Source organism: Bactrocera dorsalis, chromosome 6, assembly GCF_023373825.1.
Source record: "Bactrocera dorsalis isolate Fly_Bdor chromosome 6, ASM2337382v1, whole genome shotgun sequence".
NCBI classification, from domain to species: domain Eukaryota; kingdom Metazoa; phylum Arthropoda; class Insecta; order Diptera; family Tephritidae; genus Bactrocera; species Bactrocera dorsalis.
Window position 1 is genome coordinate 39,556,896 of NC_064308.1, and position 25,425 is coordinate 39,582,320.

At 39.1% G+C, this 25,425-nt stretch overlaps 1 protein-coding gene across 5 annotated transcripts in view; it reads left to right on the forward strand.

The window, feature by feature from the left end:
• Positions 1–25,425, forward strand: part of LOC105223446 (calcium/calmodulin-dependent protein kinase type 1) — a 512,064-nt gene that overhangs the window by 183,555 nt on the left and 303,084 nt on the right. For 3 of the 5 annotated variants that reach the window (XM_049460592.1, XM_049460589.1, XM_049460590.1), the window contains exon 4: positions 12,118–12,150. The exons of the other annotated variants lie outside the window; for them this stretch is intronic. In XM_049460592.1, the coding sequence (XP_049316549.1) occupies positions 12,118–12,150 (33 nt within the window). The remainder of the gene's footprint in view (positions 1–12,117; positions 12,151–25,425) is intronic. 5 annotated transcript variants of the gene reach the window in all.

Below are 25,425 nucleotides of genomic sequence, written 5' to 3' on the forward strand. Positions count from 1 at the left end.
GGCCGTTTTTCTCGAAGGTGTTCTGATTTCCGGTGTTCAGTAACACAATGTCAAGCGACGAGAATGCCTTTAGTAGGGCATCTCCACGCCTATTTGTACAGATGCTACCCCACTCCATCGCCCAAGCATTGAAATCGCCTGCGACCACATTCCTCGTAGTTGATGAAATTTCTCTAGCCAGCTCGTCCCGGATTTTATCAAAATCACTCTGCGATATGCTTGGTGGTACGTAACAACTGTAAAAATTTATCCCAGAGATTTTCGCTCGTGTGTAGAAGGATTTCCCCAATAGCGGTTCGTCTTGTAACATTTTGCCTCCACATATCCATATGGCAGCTTTGTTCGTATTGTCAGATATCCATGAAGCGTCGCTTATATTTTTATATTGTTCACTTAGTATAGCTATATCGACCTTTTCCTCATAAACCGTCTGCTTGAGAAGCTCTTGTGCAGCCTCACAGTGATTGAGGTTGAGTTGCATGACTCTCATTTTTTGGTGATTTTACATGCTTCTATATATAACGGACACTTTTTACTACCGATTTGGTGATCGGTGTTTTCCCTGCCCTTTTTCTTACATGCACTACACGACGGGTTCTTATCGCATGCCTTCGCAAAGTGTCCAGTTTCTCCACACTTGACACAGCACTGGCTCCTATCATCTGGATTGTGGCATGTTTTCGCCAGATGGCCGTACTCAAGACATCTAAAACACCTCCTGAGATTTTGCTTCGCTCTTATTCTGCACACTACCCAGCCTATTTTGATTTTGTGTGCGTCCTGAAGTATTCTTGCCTCCAACGCGGGTAGGCTTACCACTGCAGTTTGGGTTCCTAAGTACGCTGGCCTGATGCTCTTAATCGAATTTCCATCAAAATTACTCAATTCCTTTATTTGTAGTCGTATAGCCTCGGCAATGTCTTCTTTAGTCGTGATTTCATCAAGGTCACGTATTTCTAACATGACCTCGTGAGTTAAAGCTTTTATCTGCGCCTTTTCTCCTAGTACTCTGCTTATTTCGGTCTTGAAAGTACCTGTGCTTTTCATTTGTGCCTCTTTCAACTCGAGCAGGATTTGTCCTTTAGCAGTCTTTCTGATCTTTGTTACATTTTCCGCTAGTTTCTGCAGGGTGTCATTTTTCCTCACAGTCCTTAGAATGTCGCTATATGACATGTCACCTGTTTTCTCAATGATTATTGCATCAGGTCGAGGAGGCGGCTTATGTGGTGCCTTCTTTTGTGGCTGACGCTTGACTGCGATCCAACCATCTTGCTTTCCCATTTCTTTATCATTGACTTTATCATTATCACGCTTTCCTTCTTTGTTTAGGGGAACTTCAGGTTTGCTCGGCCATTCCCTATGGGTGGTTTTGTTCTTCTTCGGTGGTGTTCTTCGCTTTGGTTGAACTTCGTCGCGAGGCCTCTTTGGCGTATTCTCTCCAGCTGTTGGTATGACGAGAAAGCTTCGTCGTGCTTCTTTATTGGCGATGTGCTCTTCCTGAGCACTTGCATGCAATTTTGCAATCATACTAACAAGATCTCTCATGGCGTTGTTGATAGTCCGCTGCGGTGGATGTATTGTTGCAATCAGCTTCTTGATTGCGTTCCCTAGTTCAGCCATACAGTCTCCATGAGGTTGTATCGCCTTTGCCAGGGGAGTGGTCTCGCCCAACGCTGGTGGTGATGACCTCGCTCTTACAGGTTTGTCAACACCAAGGTTTTTAATCGGGGACCTACCCAATTTTGGTGCCCTCTTAAAGGGATCTGCTTCCGTAATAGTCGCACTTCGGGGGGAGTTCTGCACTTTATTTCCACCATCACTAAGGCTTCCAGTGCTGCAACCTCCTATAATCCCAGAAATGTTGCTGCTGTTGTTGTTTGTGTTTTTGTTTCTTGCATTATTCTCCATATATTTAATATACCAGCGCATCGTGTGCAGGGGGGCGGGCCGAAATAAACAGGAACGGGTGTACCCTCGGGGACACTGCCCCTACCCCAGTTCCCTGAGGCCTGTCCTTCGCTTTACCAGTCCCGGAAAACACGGACGGACCGGCGCTCGCCCGGGGCAACGTAGGCTACTACTCCTGCGTCCAATGCACACTCCTTGACCAGGGCCCGAAGGGGCTGGTTCCTGATACACACCGCAGCAGACACATCGGCAGAGCATGCTCACATCACCCTCTCCATCCCGACAGCTGAGAAATCGCTGTTGGCACTTTGAGGGACTCCCAGTGCGCCGCGGTGTGTACCGGTCATTTTTAATAACAGCCGCACCTAACATGGTGAACAGACGCTGACCAGGAAGCCGCCCATTGTGGGTCCGTCGCGCCTGGATTTCTGTTGTTCATCATGCACATGAGTGATGATGAGGGGGACACGTATTTCTGTGAGGCGGTGTCGATTCGCCACAGTCACAGGAGCTTCAGCGGATCTGCAAGCTTTTATGCCGCATCCTCCACTCCTGCCGCTCATCGTCGGGGATTGCTTATTCGTTTTAACTTATTTCGCAACTGACCTGCTACTACAGGCCGTTCGGCTATCCGCGACCTGCCGACCCCCCCGGTAGCTTAGAGCCCAGCTAGAGAGCCCAAATTCGATAGAATAGAACCCTCCGTCCGGGTAGAACCCTCCGTCCGGGAGAACCCTCCGTCCGAGTTGGTCTTTGAATATAAGTATGTGTGTGTGAACACTTGAAAATGGCAATACTTACATATGTATTTGCTTTTCCTTTCTACCAACTCTCAAAATTTTTTGTTTTATTTTGACCGTAATTATACTCTCGCAACAAAGTTGCTAAAGAGAGTATTATAGTTTTGTTCACATAACGGTTGTTTGTAAGTCCTAAAACTAAAAGAGTCAGATATGGGGTTATATATACCAAAGTGATCAGGGTGACGAGTAGAGTTGAAATCCGGATGTCTGTCTGTCCGTCCGTCCGTCTGTCCGTCCGTCTGTCCGTCCGTCTGTGCAAGCTGTAACTTGAGTAAAAATTGAGATATCATGATGAAACTTGGTACACGTATTTCTTGGCTCCATAAGAAGGTCAAGTTCGAAGATGGGCAAAATCGGTCCACTGCCACGCCCACAAAATGGCGGAAACCGAAAACCTATAAAGTGTCATAACTAAGCCATAAATAAAGATATTAAAGTGAAATTTGGCACAAAGGATCACATTAGGGAGGAGCATATTTGGAAGTAATTTTTTTGGAAAAGTGGGCGTGGCCCCGCCCCCTATTAAGTTTTTTGTACATATCTCGGAAACTACTATAGCTATATCAACCAAACTCTATAGAGTCGTTTCCTTCAGGCATTTCCATATACAGTTCAAAAATAGAAGAAATCGGATAATAACCACGCCCACCTCCCATACAAAGGTTATGTTGAAAATCACTAAAAGTGCGTTAACCGACTAACAAAAATCGTCAGAAACACTAAATTTTACGGAAGGAATGACAGAAGGAAGCTGCACCCAGGCCTTTAATAAAAATTGAAAATGGGCGTGGCGTCGCCCACTTATGGACCAAAAACCATATCTCAGGAACTACTCGACCGATTTCAATGAAATTCGGTATATCATATTTTCTTAGCACCCTGATGACATGTACGAAATATGGGTGAAATCGGTTCACAACCACGCCTTCTTCCAATATAACGCTATTTTGAATTCCATCTGATGCCTTCTCTGTATAATACAATATATACATTAGGAACCAAAATAAAAAAAATATGTAAATGACGGATAATGAAATCTCGATTATCACTTTATCATGCGAGAGTATAAAATGTTCGGTGACACCCGAACTTAGCCCTTCCTTACTTGTTTTTTTTTTTAAATAGTAAATTTTAAAATATTTAATAAATTAAAATTTCACATTTATCCTTTTATTTTTTCCAAATTTTGTAAAATTTGTGAAATTTTAATTTAATTTTGTACCCTATGTACGTTGTATATACCGTCATTGGCAAACTGTGTGCCGTATGTATGTATGTAAATTATTTGCCGTACGGATAACGCGGGAATAGAAATTCGGTGAAGTGCAGGTATGCACTTTTGATAAATACGTAAAATTTTTGTTATGCTGTTTATACATACATTGGTGTATGTCGCATTAATTTTGTTTCTCACTTTGTTTCGGTATGTAAGGTATGTACATATGAAAGTGGTGACTATTGGCATTAGTATATGTACATATGTATGTTTGGTTTTGTTAATTTTCTTTTCTCTTTTTAAATGTCGCAATTGCTATAGCTTACATTTTGCGCAATCCTGCTTATACTGTTTTGTTCAAGTGAATACTTGAAATTTTGTTTTTTTTTTTATTTTTTAAAGTTGTGTGTTTAGATACACAAATATAAGCATAAGTAGGCCTTTTATCAGATATGTATATGCCGGTATATATATAATTACATATATACGTATATATACATATATATCATACTATATACCGTTCATACATATATTTGGATGTACATATGTAATGTACCAAACTGTTTTCGGTTTCCCGGAAATCAACCGTAAATTCGGACAGTTTGGTAGCAACCGTTCTATTAAAATTTACAGGATCGTATACAGTTTTTAGAGAGACCAACTGTAAATTTCAACATACATATATGCAAATAAGTATAAATGATTTAAAATAATAGATGGAGTTGATACACTCACTTTGTGCCGCTTCATGGGACTTTGAGGGCTTTATACGGTTATGAATGTGGGTGAGTTCAGTTTATGCCAATGCGTCCAATCTGCTTCCTTGTCCGTTTCCTTTCCTGTTTTGTGTTTCTTGTTCCGTTGTTGTTAATTTCCCTTTTTGGTTGGTCTTTTAGGTTTTTATTATTTTTATTATTTCTATTATTATTATTTTTTGTGTTTTTAATTTTTTTGTTTCACATTTATAAATGTTTAATTTTCACCAAGACTATGTTTAGTCATGTATATTAAGCTTCGCGCCCGTATGGATGTTTTTTTTTTGTTAAATAATATTTTACGCCCGCTTTTAGATATTATTATTATTTTTTTTTTGTTTTGGGCTTTAAACACTGTACTATATGTATATGTATTTATATGTTGCTATATGTTTTATAACTGCACACACAGAGTTACGTTTTTGTTATTGTAAAAAATTATTTGATTTTGGTATTACAACACGGAACCGCTTCGTGTCCGCTTTTCAAACTTTTTTATTTTATATTTTTTTATATATTGTATGTATACCGCAATTTTTTTATTATATATATTTTCTTTCTTGAAAAAGAAAACAATTTCTTTGTGTATGTAACTGTATGTGTATACATATGTCACCGCACCTTTTATTTTTTGTATATTTGTATATTTCACTTTATATTTAATGTTTAAATCGATGCGCACTTCACCTTTATCTTTTGTCACTTGAATCTGTTTTTTTCCTTTCCAATAGTGCCTTTCTTAGCGGCTCGAATTACCAATGTTTAGTTAATTGCGCACTTCACCTTACCCGTAAGACTCTTTCCACTTTGTTTTATCTTTTGTCTTAAGTAAAACACCCGGCTTCGGTTGTATTCAATTGTATTCTTATATTTTACTTGCAGATATGGTGTATATGATTGAATGTATGTATATGATTAGAAAATTCACAATATCAGTTTTAAAAATATGTTAAGCACACTGGCGATAAACTAGGGCAAGCGACGATCGAGAAAGCGAGAATCAGGCGGCGATGCGTATACTTCGTTTGCAGATCATAACGAGACTGATCAAACTATTGAAATTGACCCTTTTGACAGTGTGGTATGGGTTTGCGTGTGTGGATGTCCTCTCGCGTGTGGGTGGTGTTGATGTGTGTGTCCTGTGGAATATGGGTTCCGTGTGTGTGTGTGGTGTATTGTTGTAGTGGCATTAGAGGGGGACGGCTTATCTCATTTAGCCAGTAATCCCCTCCCGATGCAATGCACTTATGCCAAGTGATTTTCCAATCTTCGAAACACTAGTTGTAGTCACTTTCCGGGATGGCCTTCAGTTCCGTCTTCGCTGCGGCTTGAATCTCCTCTATCGCATAAAATCGGTGTCCTCGGAGCGGTCTTTTGAGCTTGGTGAACAGCCAGAAGTCGCACGGCGCCAGATCAGGTGAATACGGTGGTTGCGGAACGATATGGGCTGAGTTTTTGGCGAAATGATCACGAATTACGAGGGCAGTATGGGATGGTGCATTTCGTGGTGTAAAAACCAAGAATTGTCTTTCCACAATTCCGGCCCTTTTAGGCGGATAGCGTTACGCAAACAACGCATAACGTTCAAATAATATTCGTGGTTGACCGTTTCACCGGTTGGAAGGAATTCATAATGCACAACACCACGATAATCGAAGAAAGCAGTCAACATGATCTTGTTTTTTGAGCGACTTTGGCGCGATTTTTTTGGTCTCGGCTCTCTTTTGGCACGATATTCGCTCAATTGGTCGGTTGTTCCGGAGCCGTAAGCATAGATCCAAGTCTCATCGCCAGTTATAATGCATTTCATGACACCCTGGTAGTCGGAAAGCATCGTTTCACACACTTCAACGCGACGCCTTTTTCCAAAAAATTCAATGTTTTCGGTACCAGTCGAGATTTGACGCGCTTGAGGCCCAAAACATCCTTCAAAATGGTATTGGCTGAGCCTTTCGATATGCCAACTTCATCAGCAAGGTCTCTAATTGTTAATCGACGGTTTTTCAACACCAAATCTTTGATTTGTTGAACGTGAGCTTCGGTTGAGGGTGATGGACGCTCTTCGTCTTCGACATGTTCACGGGCGGCTTGAAACTCACTATACCACCTGTAAACATTTTTTTTAGACAAAGCCTCATCACCAAAGGCTTTCTGCACCATCCTCAACGTATCCGCAGCAGAAAATTGATTCCGTAAACAAAATTTAATGCAAATTCTTTGCTCAACAAATTTCAACATCGCAAAAAACGAAAAACTCACAAAACGACACGTGTCTCAAACGCTAATGAATATTTTGACATGAAATTTGACATAAATGTAACTGACAGTACTACCAACCCAAAAAAAAAATAATTCTCCAAATCCTTTGACACGTGCAGTTTAAATTCAAATGTCACCTTATTTTTTGGGCACAGTAGTATTTTTAAAACCTTTATTTATTCTTGCAAATCCATTTCATCTCCTTCAAAGTAATCTCCTCCCGCTGCAATACACTTATGCCAACGATTTTTCCAGTCTTTATATCAGTTGGAAAAATCCCCGCTCGTGATGGCCATCACGCCTTCTTCGATTCAGCTTTTATATCTTCAATTGAGTCAAAACGGTGTCCTCGGAGTGATCATGTGAATTTGCTGAATAGCCGGAAGTTACACGAAGGTAAATCAGGCGAATGCAGAGGTTGCGTCACGATAGTACTTGAAAATATAATCACGGATAACCAATGCAGTATGTGATGGTGCATTATGGCACTTCTTTGTTCAAAAAAACATAGTAAAAATCGAAGAATTCACTTTTAGAGCCTCACAAAACGACGCGTATCTCAGATACTAATGAATATTTTGACGTGAAATTTAGCATAGATGTCATTAACATACAGTGGCTGGTATAAGAAACAGGTCAATTGAAAAGTTTCCGGCCTATCATAGTAAAACAACTTTGTTTTGGAAAAAAACGTTTTTTTATTGAACATAGTTCCTTTCAAGGGCAATACAATGATAGATACAGCAATCCTTTATCTTTGCGATACCGTTTTTATAATATGATTTGTTTTTTACTTCAAAAAACGCCTCAGATTCGCCGATCACATCTTCATTCGGCGAAAATTTCTTCCCAGCGAACATTTGTTTGAGATTTGAGAACAGGAAATAATCGCTGGGTGCCATATACGGTGGATGTCGAAGCAATTTGAAGTCAATTCATACATTTTTGCCACCGTTTTCACTGAATGTGATAGGGTGAACGGCGTATTATCTTGGTGAAAAAGCACTTTCTTTTTTTTCAAGTGCGTCCGTTTCTTGCCAATTTCGCCTTTCAAACGGTCCAACAACGATAAGTAATAGTTGCTAAAGATGTTATACATAAGTACGAGTATATTCAAAACTAAGAAAAATATTTATTTTAACCCTTTCGCTTCGTCTTTTTTGTTTTCAATTAAAAAAATCATAGTTAGTTATACATTTTTGGTACTCTAACCAAATATTATATTACAAACGGCAAGGTCAATAAAATGATTTTTGAAATTTGAGAGTCCATTTCCCTGAACGAAAAGAAATTCGGTAAAGGGAAACAAGAAAGTATATTTTATTTACGCCACTCATGTTTTTATTGTACATGGCACGAAATTTTGCCGGTGGAATTCAAATATTATTTTTGTTCCGCACAAAATTGTGAAACTTATTTTATGCATTCTGTACCATAAATAACTGAGCAAGCCTTACAACTCTTCTATCAAGCCGTTTTAAAACGAAAATGTTGTTGTTTATTTCTATTCCACGACCAATATTTTTAAGGTCTTTCGGAAGCAAGTGGAGCATTGCCCATTCTTTTACTCCGAATCGTTCATGTTGCTACAAAATTTTTATCAAATGAAAGGTTGTGAAATAATTATCAAAATAAAATTTAAAGTTTATGTTTCTGGGAATCGTTTTTGACAAATGAGTAGCAATATCTGAACAAAAGGCAAGTTTGAAGTCTCATATAACAGTATTTTTCCTCTGATAAAAATCTCTATATCATATATAACACCATTTGAGCTGAAAAGGAAAACTATTTGTATTCCCCATTTTTTTATCATTTAGAAATATTCAAAAAAAAGGAAGGCTTTTGAAGTCCATCAATCTGAATGTTTTCGTCTCAGTTATCGAATGTACCTAACTTCCCTTGATGAAACACTGTGACGTTTAGCCGGTCGCCTCGAAGAGATTGGCACAACACGAGATGCTGCCAGGTGTGTCAGACCCCGGAGTAACCGTTTTGCAGAGAAAATTGCTGCTGTTGCTGAGGATGTCATGGAAGCGCCGTCGACATTGACCAGACGATATGCCACGCAAATGGGTATCAGTCGACGGTGTTTACAGCGAATTTTGGTACAAGATTTCAAGATGTTTCCGTACAAAGTCCATCAGCTGCTAGCTGCTGACCGCCAATCGCGTCTAACATACGCTTAAGCCTTCCTTAATCACCACCAAGAGGAATATGATTTTTCATCAAAAATAATCATGAGTGATGAGGCCCATTTCCATCGTAGCGGTTACGTAAATAAGCAAAATTTACGCTTCTGGTCAAAGTCACTGTTTCACTGGAGGAGTCATCGGACCTTTTTTCTTCGAAGACGTCGCGGGCCAAACGGATACTGTGAGTGGTGAGCGCTACAGAGCAATGATCAACGAGTTCTTTTTGTAGCGACTTGATGAATTGGGATTAGAAAACATGTGGTTCCAACAGGTGTAACGGCCCACTGCACGTGCCACAACCGATATGCTGAAGAATGCATTTCCCGGGCGCCTAATCTCCCGTTTTGGCGATTTGCACTGTCCAGCAAGATCGCCTGATTTGACCGCTCCAGATGTGATAACAGCTATCAAACACGTGCAATTGCATAGCATACTACAATTGATTTGCAAGCTTGCATTGATCACAAAAGTTTGATTGATCAGGTCGAAGTTGTGAGTGGTTTTTTGGCCTAAAATATTTTTTGTATTGAAGGTTATTACTTAAACTTAAAGTTTTTGTTTTATACAAAATTATTTTTGCACTCAAGTATTTTGAAAAAATTGTTTTATAACCACCTGAAAGGTAAGACTAATTTTAAAGTTTTCAAATATTTGATAGACTAGAACTTCCAAGTCCCACGGAGTTCCGCAATGGGAATGCCAGCAGAATCTTTGTTAATGTACCCAAAACAAATTTAAAAAATAAAATCCTGCCCATTTTTTGCCTTTTTTTAGTATGAGTGAAATATCGCGAGAGGAGCTATATTGGATTTGGTTGAGCAAGGTGAAAAGCAAAAAAACAGAAGCGGTCGAAAAGCGCGTTATATCAATTTTTGGACCAGATGTTGACGATACCAAAGTTAAAGATCGTATAAAAAAGCTTTGCTTCTAATTTCAATCGCGATGGAGCAAATCTCACCGTCATAAAGCAAGATTTATGCATGACAATGCTATTTGGCTAAGTTCAAAAATTTCTGCTGTTGATTTTGCTCTTGATCACGCACCATCAGCTTCAAACAAATACCTCAACGCGGAACTATGAATGAGATGAATGCCTTATCACAGCGCGAAATCGATGAAAATATGCTTGCTGTTGGTCTTTCACCTCTACATGTCTACATAAGGTTTATGGAGTGCTTGTTGCACATTTCTTACCGATTGGAAATAGAAAAATGGTACGTATCAGGCGATGAAAATAAGGAGAGCGTTGCAAGAAGGAAGAAAAAAATACAAGACAGGTTTAGGAACGAAATGGGTCTTCTTGTGGATATGCCGAAACAGAAAACAGGAAACACAAATGATGGCAATACGGCCAGAAGATTTTTTAAAGAAGCAGAAAAAACATCGGATATTACAGGCATAAATCAAGCGGTATCGAGTAATACTTATTTGCATAAACAGTGGCTATTTTATTAATATAGATGCGTTCCAAAATTTTACGTCAGAAACAAGAGAGCTTTATTTGAGTTTATATCCTTGGTACTATATGTCAGTAACTCTCCACAAAATATTGTTTCATGGAGGAGCTATCATTTCTTTATGCATTCTTCCCATAGGAAACTTTTCTGAAGAAGCGCAAAAAGCACGCAATAAAGAGCCGAGATAGTATCGCGAACTGTTCACAAGAAAAACGTCCCGAGTTGACACCAACATAGATTTATTGCAAAAGTTGCTTATCACGTCAGACCCTTTGATTGCAAGTTTACGTTTGCACCCAAAAACCAAGCGTTCTACTTTACCTTCTGAGGTCATTGCACTTCTGTCTGACACCCAACTAAATGATGAATTTGATTATGATTATGATTTAGCATAAAAAACTTTGCTTGCAGCTCTCTGGAATTTTTATTTTTGTACAAATTCCTTATTTTTTTTATTTCTACTTTTCGCTTTTTACTTTTGTATAATTTGTATATAATTTCTTTATTTTGGTTTTTGATTAATATCTTATTTTGAATATTTTCCATTCTTTTAAGAACTTTCGTTGAATGTTTTAGTTTTTTTTATTTTTCTCATTTGCAAAGAATCATCGAAAACTAAAGTTCGAAACTTGAAGAATTTTATAGAAATGGTTGTATGTGGGTGCTTATATCAATATATCGACAAGTTTTAGTTAGAAGAGAAAAAAAGAAGAAATTTTGAATATAAATGTGTAAAAAAAATTGTCCCCAACTAGTGTTTTTGAGGATAGTTCGGAACTAGTCCCCTTTGACACTAGTTGGAACTAGTTGTCTAACACCATATTGAAGCTTATAATCTCCTTAACGATCGTGCCAAATTTCAAGTTCATATCTCTACAACTTCATATAAAAATTAATTTTGAGATGCTAGATTGACTAATATCGGTATTCTGCGTGAGACGATTGTCTCATGTCTCTAATAGTGACTATAGTAATTTAGTGATTCTGTTAGTCAGGAGTCTCATTTTGGTATTCTGGCAAATAGAGTATACTACTTTACAGTATACTACTATACTGTAACTGTCAGAATACCAAAATGAGACTCCTGACTAACAGAATCACTAAATTACTATAGTCACTATTAGAGACATGAGACAATCGTCTCACGCAGAATACCGACATAAATCTCATACTGTGCGGCGGCCATTTACATGATATCATATTCTCGACTTAATGTAAAAATTTTAAAAGACCAAATAAAAATAATCCACAAGCAGAATAAAAGTTTTTCATTTTTTTTTTTAAATATTAGCAAAACCACATCGTATCTATTATTTACTAGCAAGACTTATATAACCATATTAAGACCCCCATTTTTATGATAAAGAGAAAATTTATTCTGTTTTCCTTATGCCCAGAGCCAAATTTTACCTCTTTCAGGTCACTAAACGACCTAAGCCCTAAAGGAAGTATTTTTATTATTGTTTGTGATTTTGGTTGTTTTATAAAATTTTTGTCTTCTTTTTCATTTGCTTTTTCTTTCTATAGGTTCAGTGCAAATGATTCCGACAACGGACAGCGGTGAGTTTACTAATTCAAGAAAAGGATACAAAATCTAAATATTATATTGAGCTTGTACATATAAATTATTTTTTTTTTCATTTATGAGCTGATGGTGTGTTTGTATAAATACTTTTTGGATAATTTTACTACTCTTCAGCTAATACCGTCTAGAGGCAAGGTAATAAGTATTCACATTTATTAGCGAAAAGGTATAGTCTCATTTCAAGTTCAAGTTGCTAAGGTCAGAATTATTTGCATGTTTTTGTTCTAGTAGACGCTCGTGAAACTGTAGTTAAAGTTCCATGACCTGATAAGGATAAATATATTATTAATTTTTGTCATAGTATTTATTATTTAATTTTATTACAGTGATTTTAAACAAATACTAAGTACTTAATTGCTAGTCTTTTAAGAAGTACGTAAGAGAACAAATTATGTTTCTCGCCAAACTCTTTAAATGAGGAAGGAAGTTGAGGCAAATCTTATGAAATCTTGGCATGGCGGGCGTGGGCTATAACAACCCTCTTATGGCTAGTGTTGAAACATTTCAGTTTCAACCATTTTCAACTTGCACTGAAACATTCCTACTTCTTCTTCTTCTTAATTGGCGTAGACACCGCTTACGCGATTATATCCGAGTTAACAACCGCGCGCCCGTCATTTCTTCTTTTCGCTACGTGGCGCCAATTGGATATACCAAGCGAAGCCAGGTCGTTCTCCACTTGGTCCTTCCAACTGAGTGGAGGTCTTCCTCTTCCTCTGCTTTCCCCGGCGGGTACTGCGTCGAATACTTTCAGAACTGGAGTGTTTTCATCCATCCGGACAACATGACCTAGCCAGCGTAGCCGCTGTCTTTTAATTCGCTGAACTATGTCAATGTCGTCGTATATCTCGTACAGCTCATCGTTCCATCGAATGCGATATTCACCGTGGCCAACGCACAAAGGACCATAAATCTTTCGCAGAACTTTTCTCTCGAAAACTCGCAACGTCGGCTCATCCGTTGTTGACGTCGTCCACGCCTCCGCACCATATAGCAGGACGGGAATTATAAGCGACTTATAGAGTTTGGTTTTTGTTTGTCGACAGAAGACTTTACTTTTCAATTGCCTACTCAGTCCAAAGTAGCACCTGTTGGCAAGAGTTATCCTGCGTTGGATTTCTAGGCTGACATTGTTGGTGGTGTTTACGCTAGTTTCCAGATAGACGAAATTATCTACAACTTCAAAGTTATGACTGTCAACAGTGACGTGAGAGCCAAGTCGCGAGGGCGACGACTGTTTGTTTGATGACAGGAGATATTTCGTCTTGCCCTCGTTCACTGCCTAACCCATTTGTTTTGCTTCCTTGTCCAGTCTGGAGAAAGCAGAACTAACGGCGCGGGTGTTGAGCCCGATGATATCAATATCATCGGCATACGCCAGCAGTTGTACACTCTTATAGAAGATGGTACCTTCTCTATTTAGTTCTGCAGCTCGAACTATTTTCTCCAGAAGCAGTTTGAAAAAGTCGCACGATAGGGAATCGCCTTGTCTGAAACCTTGTTTGGTATCGAACGGCTCGGAGAGGTCCTTCCCGATCATGACGGAGCTTTTGGTATTGCTCAACGTCAGCTTACACAGCCGTATTAGTTTTGCAGGGATGAAATATTCCTACAAAGTTCGGGTTAATATAGTTTCAGTAGTTTGTAAGATATTTACACCAATGATTAAAGAACGACGACAATCTTATTTTTATAACCCAAATAAATGTCAACAAAGGTTCCACAGACATCTGAAATACATTATTTATTTCCGTTATTTTTGGACTTTTCAAATAGACATTCGGCGAATGGCACTGAGAAGATGAGTAAAACCAAAACCTTCGAATTGTGTAGTCAGCTTTATTTTTTAGGATTTCTAAACTCCTAGTTATTAACATTAATTTCCTTTAACTCTTATAGGAAAGCAGTAAATTATATGCTTCATCCGTTTCGTGTTTACTTTCATATAATACATACATATATACTGTAACAAATATTTGTTGAGAGTAAATTTTTGCTAAATTATTCATTTTCTTTAAATATTGGCCAATAACCCGTGTGAAGAATAAAATCTTTATATTGTATATAGTACATGTACTCCTACGCAAAATTCATCCTCTTTTTATAGTATTAGTATTGCTCACGAAAAGTTGCTTGCTCGCCACTCATTGTAGAAGTGGTTTAGTCTTAAGGTTAAATTGCATATCTGAAGATCTACTCAGCCAATTTCAATAAAATTCCTATACAAATGTAGTTGCGCTTCTACTCTACAACAATGGGGTTTTAAATTTAAGTAATAGATTTATATTAAGACTTAACATTATGTCCCATTTACACATATGCTAGGTTATTATTATTATTACAATTACACTAGTAAACAAAAATCCACTTGTTGTTTGTAACTATATGTAGAAAATAGCTACAGATTTCTTCTATAGTTTTTTTGATATAAATATTTTTGTCAAAAAAAAAACAGCGATAGATATATAATTGTTATATTATTTTATTTACCAAAGAGTACTTTAAAATGTTACTGTCGATATATTGTTATCTTATCTCTGAACAATGTCCAGTAGTAATCGGCAAGCAAACTGGCACTCCACTTGCATTGGTATCGTTTTTCCATTGCAGAAACGTCTTGGTAGAACCGATCCCCATGTTCGTCACTTACGGCCCCTAAATTTTCGGGGAAAAAATCCAGATGGGAGTCCAGAAAGTGAATTTTAAGGGACATGTTACAACCCATTTTTTTATAGGCAGTAAGTGTTTCAAGTCACAAGGCCACTGGACCGGTTGTCATTTCCTTTGAGGTTTCTGTAACATCACTTGAACAGCTAGTCGATTAAAGTTCTTTATCGAGACTCCAAGATTCTGGTGCTTTTGAAATGGGAAGTTGTTCAATGTGTTTGACAGGTCTGATGGTAAATTACAATACTTAACCGTATGTTTAGACTTTGGTCGAATACCTTTAATATTCGTGAGACAAAAATAGCAGTCTGTAACATGGTCTTCAGGTTCTCTCCAAACCTTTGGCCCTGCAAAGTGCATTTTACGATTTGAACCTTTTAACGAAGCTGTTAACAATATTACAAAAGTTTTACAACAGATATGAGGGCTCATGCTTTGTCTTGGTCCCCAACTTTAACACCAAAATACAGTTGGTAAGCTTTTGGCACAAGCGGAGTAAAATTACGTTTTTGCGATTCAAAAGCTAGTTCTCCGCAATCATAACAAAAATTGTTTGCGCGCTGCCTAGGCATTGTATCTAAAAATCTTAAACACAGTAGTTTCAAAAACGTAAAAGAATGTGAGCTCAAAAACGTTTTGCTATCCAAACATAAAACACGTAACCGATTCGGACACCGTTAATCTACTGATAAATATTGTAAAATATTCAAGCAAGCAATCAGAACCGGACTAAAACAGAAAAACCACTGATCGTATTTTATGTATTGTAAAATCTAAAGCCGCAGGTTACAGAATATCTGTGGGTGATAGAAAAATTCTGTTTTCAGATTAGACTTCAGGGTATCAAACTGCATTAAAAACACTTAAGAATTTGCATGCCACAAAGTATGTGTCTCCCAGTCTTATTGCTACAATCCGTCCTGATCTCGCGTCTTTTGAACCAAAGCTTTATATTCGCAATTGCTCAATATACTGTGTATGACATTGGGTCTGTTGAAATCCCTCTTCACCTTTAAGTGATGATTATTACGTAAATCTTTTTCAACACTTTATGGGCCTCTATATTTTGTAATTAAATTTTTAGGTCCACTTACATGTGAGTAAAATTTTTTTTACAACTACATAATCTCCAGTTATGTACTTGTTGGGTTCTTTTCTCTTTTTATCTACATACATTTTTATTATAATTTTGTAGTTGTTCATGACAGTGAATTGCTTTTGTTCTCATAAACTAACATTTGCTAACGAATCTCTTGCTTTCGTTAATTAATTTTTTAGAAAGTTGGTAATGTCATACCTTTGGTTAATTCCAAATAACATCACACTAGGATGTTTTTTATTGTTCTATGTTGTTCAAAGCATGCTCGACTTTCCAAAATATTGCTTCTCAATAGATTTCTGTATCTACCAATTTTGAAATCATTGGTTTCTAACTTCTGTTTACCCTTTCGACTTGACAATTTGCTTGAGGAGAACCTGTAGCTACTTTTATGTGACGAACCTTTCTGCCTTCTATAAACTTTCAAATTTTTCAGATGTGAAACAACTTCCCCTATCAGACACAATACACTTTGGATAACTGTATGATCTAAAGTATTCATTTAAGGCATGAAAAACTTCTTTACTGCTAGTAGTTTTGGTAGAATATAATCTAACAACCTTCGTAAACGAGTCAGTTATTACTAAAATATGTCGTTTAGTTTTTGATGTGTTAGCTAAAGGACCAAAATGATTGATATCTATGATCTCAAATTGGGCTTTTCCTTTTCGTATATCCTGCCGTCCATTTTTTGAAGAGAATACAATGCATTTTAAACAATTTTTTGTGTGTATGTAAATTTTTCCCTCATTTTCGGATACCAGTGACTTTTTGAGATCATTACTTTGTCTATACCTATACATATGTTTAAACTCGTCATAATATTTGACTTTCCATATGCTCTAGTACATAAAACAAAAGGTTGCGGTTGTTTAAAACACCATATCGCATTTCGTATAAATTATGTTCTTTTCCTTTTTTTTATTATTTCACATTGTACCTAGTATATAAAAGTAAATACTAACAACAATTCTAGTCTAATTAATTAAGAGAGAACTTAAAAGCTAAATGTTAAGAAATACATTTGCTGCTGCTGTTGTCTTACTAGATCGGAAGGCTTCCTGCGTTTCAACCGGATTTCTCGCTTCCTCATTAACGTGGTGTCTAAGCCTCAGTTCGTAAGACTTTGCTAATTTGGAGATTTCATTTACCACTGAATTCATGCCTAGATCGCGGTGCAGGTCAGCAGATCTTATGTACCAAGGAACATTAACTAAAGTCCTTAGTACCTTACTTTGAAAGCGCTGAATGCTGGCAATACAGCTTTGACTTGAGCAACCTCAAGTTGGGCTCCGTAGGCCCAAACTGGCTTTAAGGCTTGATTATATTGTATAAAAACAGTTTGTTTTGTATTGATAGATTGGATTTCCTGCCAACTAGGTGGTAAAGTTTGCCAAATTTCATATTAAGCTCGCCCCTTTTTTTTGACATGCTCTTTCCAGTGTAGCTTAGCATCTAAGGTGATACCTAGGTACTTAGCACTGTTATGGTGTGGTATCGAAATGGTATTTACATATATAAATTGGACACTATGCCGGCTTTTTCAAGGTAAAGTCGACATGAATTGATTTGGTGTCGTTTAGTTTGATGCGCCACTTAGATGCCCACTTAGTAATTGCGTTGACTGCCGTCTGCACTCTTCGACTAGATACTGAAGTTGACTCTCCAGCTGCTAACAAAGCTGTGTCATCCGCAAATGTCGCTGTCTTATAATTAGAATCAGAAGAGAGGCCACTGATAAAAAGCAAATAAAGCATTGGCCCCAACACGCTTCTCTGGGGAACACCGGCTTTTATCGGTTGTAAGTTTGAATATGCATCCTCTTGTTTAATGCGGAAGTATCTATCTTTTAAGTACGAAGCAATTATTTCACAAAATTGTTTGGGTAGCATGTATTTCAATTTGAGCAGGAGAACCGTATGCCAAACTTTGTCAAAAGCTTGAGACACGTCCAAAAAGGCCGCCGTACAAACGTTCTTTTTATTGATTGTATTTTCAACGAAATTAACGATTCGGTGTACCTGGTCAATTGTTGAATGGTGGTCACGGAAGCCAAATTGATGTGTTGGTATTAGGTTTTTATGAGCGATTATTGGTTTGAGCCTATTTATGAGTACATTCTCAAAGATTGTAGATAAGGCTGGCAGTAGCGAAATTGGCCTATACGATGTAACAGCGTGTACTGGCTTACCCGGCTTGGGTATCATTATGACTTCAGATACTTTCCAAAGCGATCTGTGTTATATTATAAAAATAAAGTACATTTTCAAAATAACATTTCAAAAAATTAATATTTAGTTTAATATTGTTAATTTACAGAAAAATTATACAAAATGGGTTGGGAATGAGCGAAGTCTTAAATTTAATAAACTTATACAAGCATACATCAAAATATCATTTCTCATGCCACAATTATTACATAGTAGTCCAATAATATGGATTCTTATTTTTCCCAGAAATACATTTGTAAAAAAAGGATCTTTATCCTTTGCTATTATCTTATTTTTTCCAGAAATACATTTGTAAACAAAAGGAAAAAAAAAGGATAACTTTTTTATGTTCCACACAAAAGATTTAAGGAGTTCAAGAGCTCAAAACGTGCCCTTAATCAGCTACCTACCCTACGGCATTTCGCAAATGATAAAATAAATTTTTCAAGAGCTCAAAGCATGGGCTACATCAGCTCGAACCTACCTACCCTACGCCTTTGCGCAAATGATTATATAATATCATGATAGTAAATGCCCACATACAGATTTGGCAATGACAATAACGATACTTTTGACAGTTAGTATTCTATAAATTCTATCCTGTCGAGATGACCCGTAACGGAATGAAGTTTAAAATCTCACCTTTTCAACACTATTTGGTATGACACAATGTGATTTGTAGCACTAAAGATAGACGGCTGCAACGACATCTATTGACAAAATACGAAAAAATATTTTTTTAGACTATCCAATATAATTTTTGCATTTATGCATTGTATTGACTTTTAACGCAAAATGTTTTAAAAGTATCCTATGTCCGTTACCTGTTTCTAAGCTACCACCCGACCAATTTTTACATACACCTAGGACTATTAAATAACGACCCGTTTATTTGTTATAAAACGAATAAATTTCGTGGTTTTTTTCTATCCATTTTAAATGATGTATATTTAACATTAAATTTAGGATATCAAAATATTTTTTTTTTTACTCAAATAAAAAGAATTAACGCTAAAGCTTAAAATGAGCATAATTTATATCAAAAAAGTTTACGTACACTAATGATTTTTTATATAAATCAAAAGTAATTACAATAGTTTTAGCGGTTTTTGGCCTACATTTTGTCCCTAGACATCGATGTATGCTCCCCACTCAATTTCTAGTATTGTTTCCGGATATTTTGATCCACTAAGTCCATGATCCAGCGTTTTGGCCTTATTTTGATGAAATTCGATGTTTTCGAATACGGTTTTCCAAAAAGTTCCAGATATTTTGAATAGAATTAATCGCAATCACCATACTTCGAAGTGTACGTGTGTCTTCCACGGAGCTGCTGTTAAATGTATGCCCACACATTTTCAATAGAGTTTGGATCAGGCGACTGCGACGGCCAATCCAATGTAACGATGCCAGATTGAGCTTTCTGCTGAGTACAGAGCTTGCTGCGGTTTTTAGGATCGTTATCCTCCAGCAGAATCTAATCTTAATTTTTTCTGATTAACCGTCGTTTGGCAGATAGCAGTAAAGCCTTTTTGCAGATTTTTATCATTATCTCGGCATTTAGGTTGCCAGTAAAAAGGTACAAAGTGCCGAATCCCTGCTTTGAGGAGCAGCCCCAAAGATGTACCTTTAGTCCATGTTTTACGGTCCGATGAACAAGCCTATTGGTGGAAGTTGACCAGACTCGCGTGAGGACAGAACGTGCGCATATAGAACATTCATCAGCAAAAATGACATTTTCAAAATCTCTATCAATATTCTCATGCGCCCAAGAAAGTCGCCTTGTCACAAGTTTTTCAGTCGACAGAGACTTCTTCATTGTTTTGCGCCATTTCAGATCATGAGTATGAAGAAGGGTTAGGATAGTTTCGTAGGATACATCTAAATCTTTTGCCATTAATTTAGCTTGTCCTTGCGGCAGTGTTAAAGCAGGATTCCGCGAATACGGATTCACTATTATTTTTTCATCTTTTTTGTTCACTTTTCCTTTCGAACCACATTCTGGTAAATCATCGACATTTTATATCGCTGTATCCACTTCTCTACAAATGCCTTCGACTTTCTCATACATTTAGGAGCCGCTGATTGCGACATTTTGGGACCTTTCAGTTGGATAATATAAAACTACTTTCATCTTATAGCCCTAACAGATGAGCAAAATTAAATACGCATTAAGCAACGCTAATGCACATTGAAATTTTATGGTGACAGACGGCACACTTGTGCATTTAGACAGCTTCTTCTTCTTCTTTACTGGCGTAGACACCGCTTACGCGATTATAGCCTTGTCAACAACAGCGCGCCATTCGTTTCTTCTCTTCGCTACGTGACGCCAATTGGATATACCAAGCGAAGCCAGGTCGTTCTCCACTTGGTCCTTCCAACTGAGTGGAGGTCTTCCTCTTCCTCTGCTTTCCCCGGCGGGTACTGCGTCGAATACTTTCAGAACTGGAGTGTTTTCATCCATCCGGACAACATGACCTAGCCAGCGTAGCCGCTGTCTTTTAATTCGCTGAACTATGTCAATGTCGCCGTATATCTCGTACAGCTCATCGTTCCATCGAATGCGATATTCACCGTGGCCAACGCGCAAAGGACCATAAATCTTTCGCAGAACTTTTCTCTCGAAAACTCGCAACGTCGACTCATCGGTTGTTGTCATCGTCCACGCCTCTGCACCATATAGCAGGACGGGAATTATGAGCGACTTATAGAGTTTGGCTTTTGTTCGTCGAGAGAGGACTTTACTTTTCAATTGCCTACTCAGTCCGAAGTAGCACCTGTGGGCAAGAGTAATCCTGCGTTGGATTTCCAGGCTGACATTGTTGGTGGAGTTAATGCTGGTTCCTAAATAGACGAAATTATCAACAACTTCAAAGTTATGACTGTCAACAGTGACGTGAGAGCCAAGTCGCGAGGGCGACGACTGTTTGTTTGATGACAGGAGATATTTCGTCTTGCCCTCGTTCACTGCCGGACCCATTTGCGTTGCTTCCATGTTCAGTCTGGAGAAAGCAGAACTAACGGCGCGGGTGTTGAGGCCGATTATATCAATATCATCAGCATACGCCAGCAGCTGTACACTCTTATAAAAGATTGTACCTGCTCGATTCAGTTCTGCAGCTCTAATAATTTTCTCTAGCAGCAGATTGAAGAAGTCGCACGATAGGGAGAGGTCCTTCCCGATCCTAACGGAGCTTTTGGTGCTGCTCAACGTCAGTTTACACAGCCGTATTAGTTTTGCGGGGATACCAAATTCAGACATCGCGGCATAAAGACAGCTCCTTTTCGTGCTGTCAAAAGCAGCTTTGAAATCGACGAAGAGGAGGTGCGTGTCGATTGTCCCTACACTGGTCTTTTCCAAGATTTGGCGCATGGTGAATATCTGGTTGGTTGTTGATTTTTCAGGTCTAAAGCCACACTGAAAAGGTCCAATCAGTTTGTTGACGGCGGGCTTTAATCGTTCACATAATACGCTCGATAGAACCTTATATGCGATGTTGAGGAGGCTAATCCCACGGTAGTTGGCGCAGATAGTGGGGTCTCGTTTTTTATGGACTGGGCATAGCAAACTTAAATTCCAATCGTTCGGCATACTTTCGTCCGACCATATTTTGCAAAGAAGCTGATGCATGCACCTTATCAGCTCTTCGCCGCCGTGTTTGAATAGCTCGGCCGGTAATCCATCGGCCCCTGCCGCTTTGTTGTTTTTCAGGCGGGCAATTGGTATTCGAACTTCTTCATGGTCGGGTAATTGAACGTCTGCTCCATCGTCGTCGATTGGGGTATCGGGTTCGTCTTCTCCTGGTGTTGTGCGTTCACTGCCATTCAGCAGGCTGGAGAAGTGTTCCCTCCATAATTTAAGTATGCTCTGGGCATCGGTGGCTAGATCACCTTGGGGAGTTCTACAAGGGTATGCTCCGGTCTTGAAACCTTCTGTAAGCCGCCGCATCTTTTCGTAGAATTTTCGAGCATTACCCCTGTCGGCCAGCTTATCAAGCTCTTCGTACTCACGCATTTCGGCCTCTTTCTTTTTCTGTCCACAAATGCGTCTCGCTTCCCTCTTCAACTCTCGGTGTCTATCCCATCCCGCACGTGTTGTGGTCGATCGTAACGTTGCGGGGTAGGCAGCCTGTTTTCTCTCCGCTGCGAAGCGGCACACCTCGTCGTACCAGCTGTTCTTTTGCACTTTCCGAAAACCAATGGTTTCGCTTGCAGCTGTACGTAAGGAGTTTGAAATGCCGTCCCACAGTTCCCTTATACCGAGTTGTTGACGAGTGCTGTCAGAGAGCAGGAGTGCAAGCCGAGTAGAAAATCGTTCGGCTGTCTGTTGTGATTGCAGCTTCTCGACGTCGAACCTTCCTTGTGTTTGTTGGCGTGCGTTTTTTCTACTCAGAGGCGGGTGCGAATTTTGGCTGCAACAATATAGTGGTCCGAGTCGACCTCGGAGCGCACGCACATCTAAAACACTGGAGACGTGTCTTCCGCCTATCACGACATGATCGATCTGGTTGGTGTTTTTTCGATCCGGAGATAGCTAGGTAGCTTGATGTATCTTCTTATGCTGGAATCTAGTACTACAGATAACCATATTTCGGGCCCCGGCGAAGTCGATCAGCCTCAACCCATTTGGGGATGTTTCCTCGTGGAGTCAGTGTTGATGCAAATTAGCGCTGTTGTCTGTAAGGGCTATTACACTTTATCAATGGTTCATTGGGACGCTTGGCTTGTACATACAATTTCCTCAACAACTCAATTAACTTTTCAGGTCAGATGGGCAATATTTTTATCAACACTCAACGTAGGTGTCTCATCAGTATCACCCTCAGTGGCCAATAATCATCTAATGTTTTTATCTGCGATATTGCTGTTAACACATTCTGAATTATATTCATTATTTGTTTCCTCTATTCTTTTACACACATGTTCTTTTAAATCTTTCCTATTCTAATTTTTTTATTTCTGTTCTCCTATTTTGGGGATCATTAATAAATTTGGTTTTGTCTATCGTTTTACACACATTTTCTTTTGAATTTTCTTCACAACTATCAATTTTTATCTTTTTGTGTTTCATCATTAATTATTGTATTTTTCTTTTTACAATACTGCGATCTACACTCATTATTATTATACTTTGCGAAACTTTGTTTACATCTTCCGAAATTAAAATTAATTGACTTAGTTTGGAAGATTCTTTGCCTAAAACTACATCGTATCCCACTGACTCATCGGAAACCACGAACAAATGAATATCAAAAATTTTGGTTCAAAATTAACGCTAGACCAAAGTTTACCGAAAAGATTTAATTTGCTTTTATTGTTGAAATTATAGCAACGATCTTCCCTTTGACAACAAAAATCCACCCGCAAAATTACTTTGTCGTTGAAATAATTTGAAAACTCCTCGCCAGGTTGCCACTTACGAGCCTCAAATTTTTTTCGCAATATTATTTTGCTGCGGCGCGAAAATGCATTTCATTTCCTCAATAAGTGAGTCTACGCTATCAACCAAAAAAGTTGGTTCTGAAAGCAACCATGTTTTGCTCTGCCTTTGATTCGGCTAGTCATTAACCCTTAATAACCCACTGGTAGCCCACTGGTGGCCAAGGAATCGCTACGATAAAATTCGCCAATTCTTGCATTTTAATAATAACGATGAAATGCCACTCTCTAATCGTGACAGGCAGCCTTCCGCGTCATGCCAGCAACTGCCATTATCGGACAACATTATCGGATGCTGCGCGCAGTTGCAGGCGTAATCGGGTCTCTGAGGCAGTTGAAATGTATGGACAAATACCACAACATGATTCGGGATATAATCGTTTGTACAAAATACGCCCAATACTCACGGCACTAAATAGGAACTTCAAAAAGGTTCCAATGCGAGCAAGATTATGTGTTGACGAGCAAATCTGTGCGACGAAAATAAAGCACTAAATGAAACAATACATGCCAGATAAGCCACACCCATGGGGTGATAAATTATTCCTATTGTGATTCCGGATTTTACCACGGATTTGAAATTTATTCCGGCGATGACGACCACCGTCAAGGCAACTTATTTCATTTAGCCATGCCGGCCCCCCTAGGCGAATATTCAACCTAGTAATCTTTGTAGTTGCTGGAGAGTTGCCACTACGTTGCTGAGTCCAGTAGCGGGGCGATGCTGTGGCGCTTTTGGACGACGCCTGGTTGGTGCCACGTGGTGCGAGCGCCATTGATAGGGCGCCGGCCGGGGTGCCGTAGTTCGGCGTCATACCGTCCGGTTTCCTTTCGTTGATCTACCCGTTCCTGGGGCAGCTGGCCGACCTACATCGCGTCGTGGGGTCCTGTGCAGCAGCGTGTGATGTGGTCTGCCACACGTGTGGCATAAGTCGTCGGAAGCACACTCCTGCGATACATGTGTGTGCGACAGGTAGTTGAGGTAGTGCTCATGTGCCTGGGCAACCCGCTGGCGTTGGGTTGGCGTTAGCTCCTTAAAGAGCCCACAATGCTGGAGTCGATGTTTCCGGCGACATAGCGGGCATCGGATGCGATGCGGCTCGGCTGGAGCGGATGGCGTTGATGGGGCTGCTCGTGACCCACTACCAGAAGCGGCAGTCGATGCAGTCGCATTGGTTGGGCGAAGTGGAGGAGTAGGCCCAGTACGTGCCCCGTTGGTTGCCGACCGAACAGTTGGCGTTGGGATTGTAGGCATGTCCACGTCCATCGTGATCTCTGTAAGAAATTGTATTTGAATATACATGGTAGTATATAAATAGAATGTGTGATTGTGCCATGTTATGTGGCATGACTGGGTCGTCGTATTGACCGACCATTTTTTTTGTAATTTTTATTGTTATTGTTAACGGTTGGTTGCGGGTTGCGATTTTATTGATTTATTTTCATTTGTGTTACGGCATTATGTTCGAATTGTTTAGTATCGGATTTTCGTTATTATCCGCGGTTGGTAGAAAGCATAATTTAACCAGCGGTCTGGTTAGTATTCCGCTTTGAGCACGGAGATCAACTACCCGAATGTGCCCGTCTGAGCCGTAATGGAGCTTTTCTATTCGGCCAAGTCGCCACTCAGTAGGTGGGAGACAATCGTCGTTAATCACTACAGAATCTCCAAGCTTTGGCGCATTTTCTGATGTTTTCCATCGATACCTCTTGTGGAGGTCCTTTAAATAGTCTTCTTTCCATCTGCGACTGAAATTATGATGGAGAATTTTAATTCTCTCCCATCGATTTAATAAGGATAGCGACTCCACGCCTGGCTCAGGTGTGGCCAG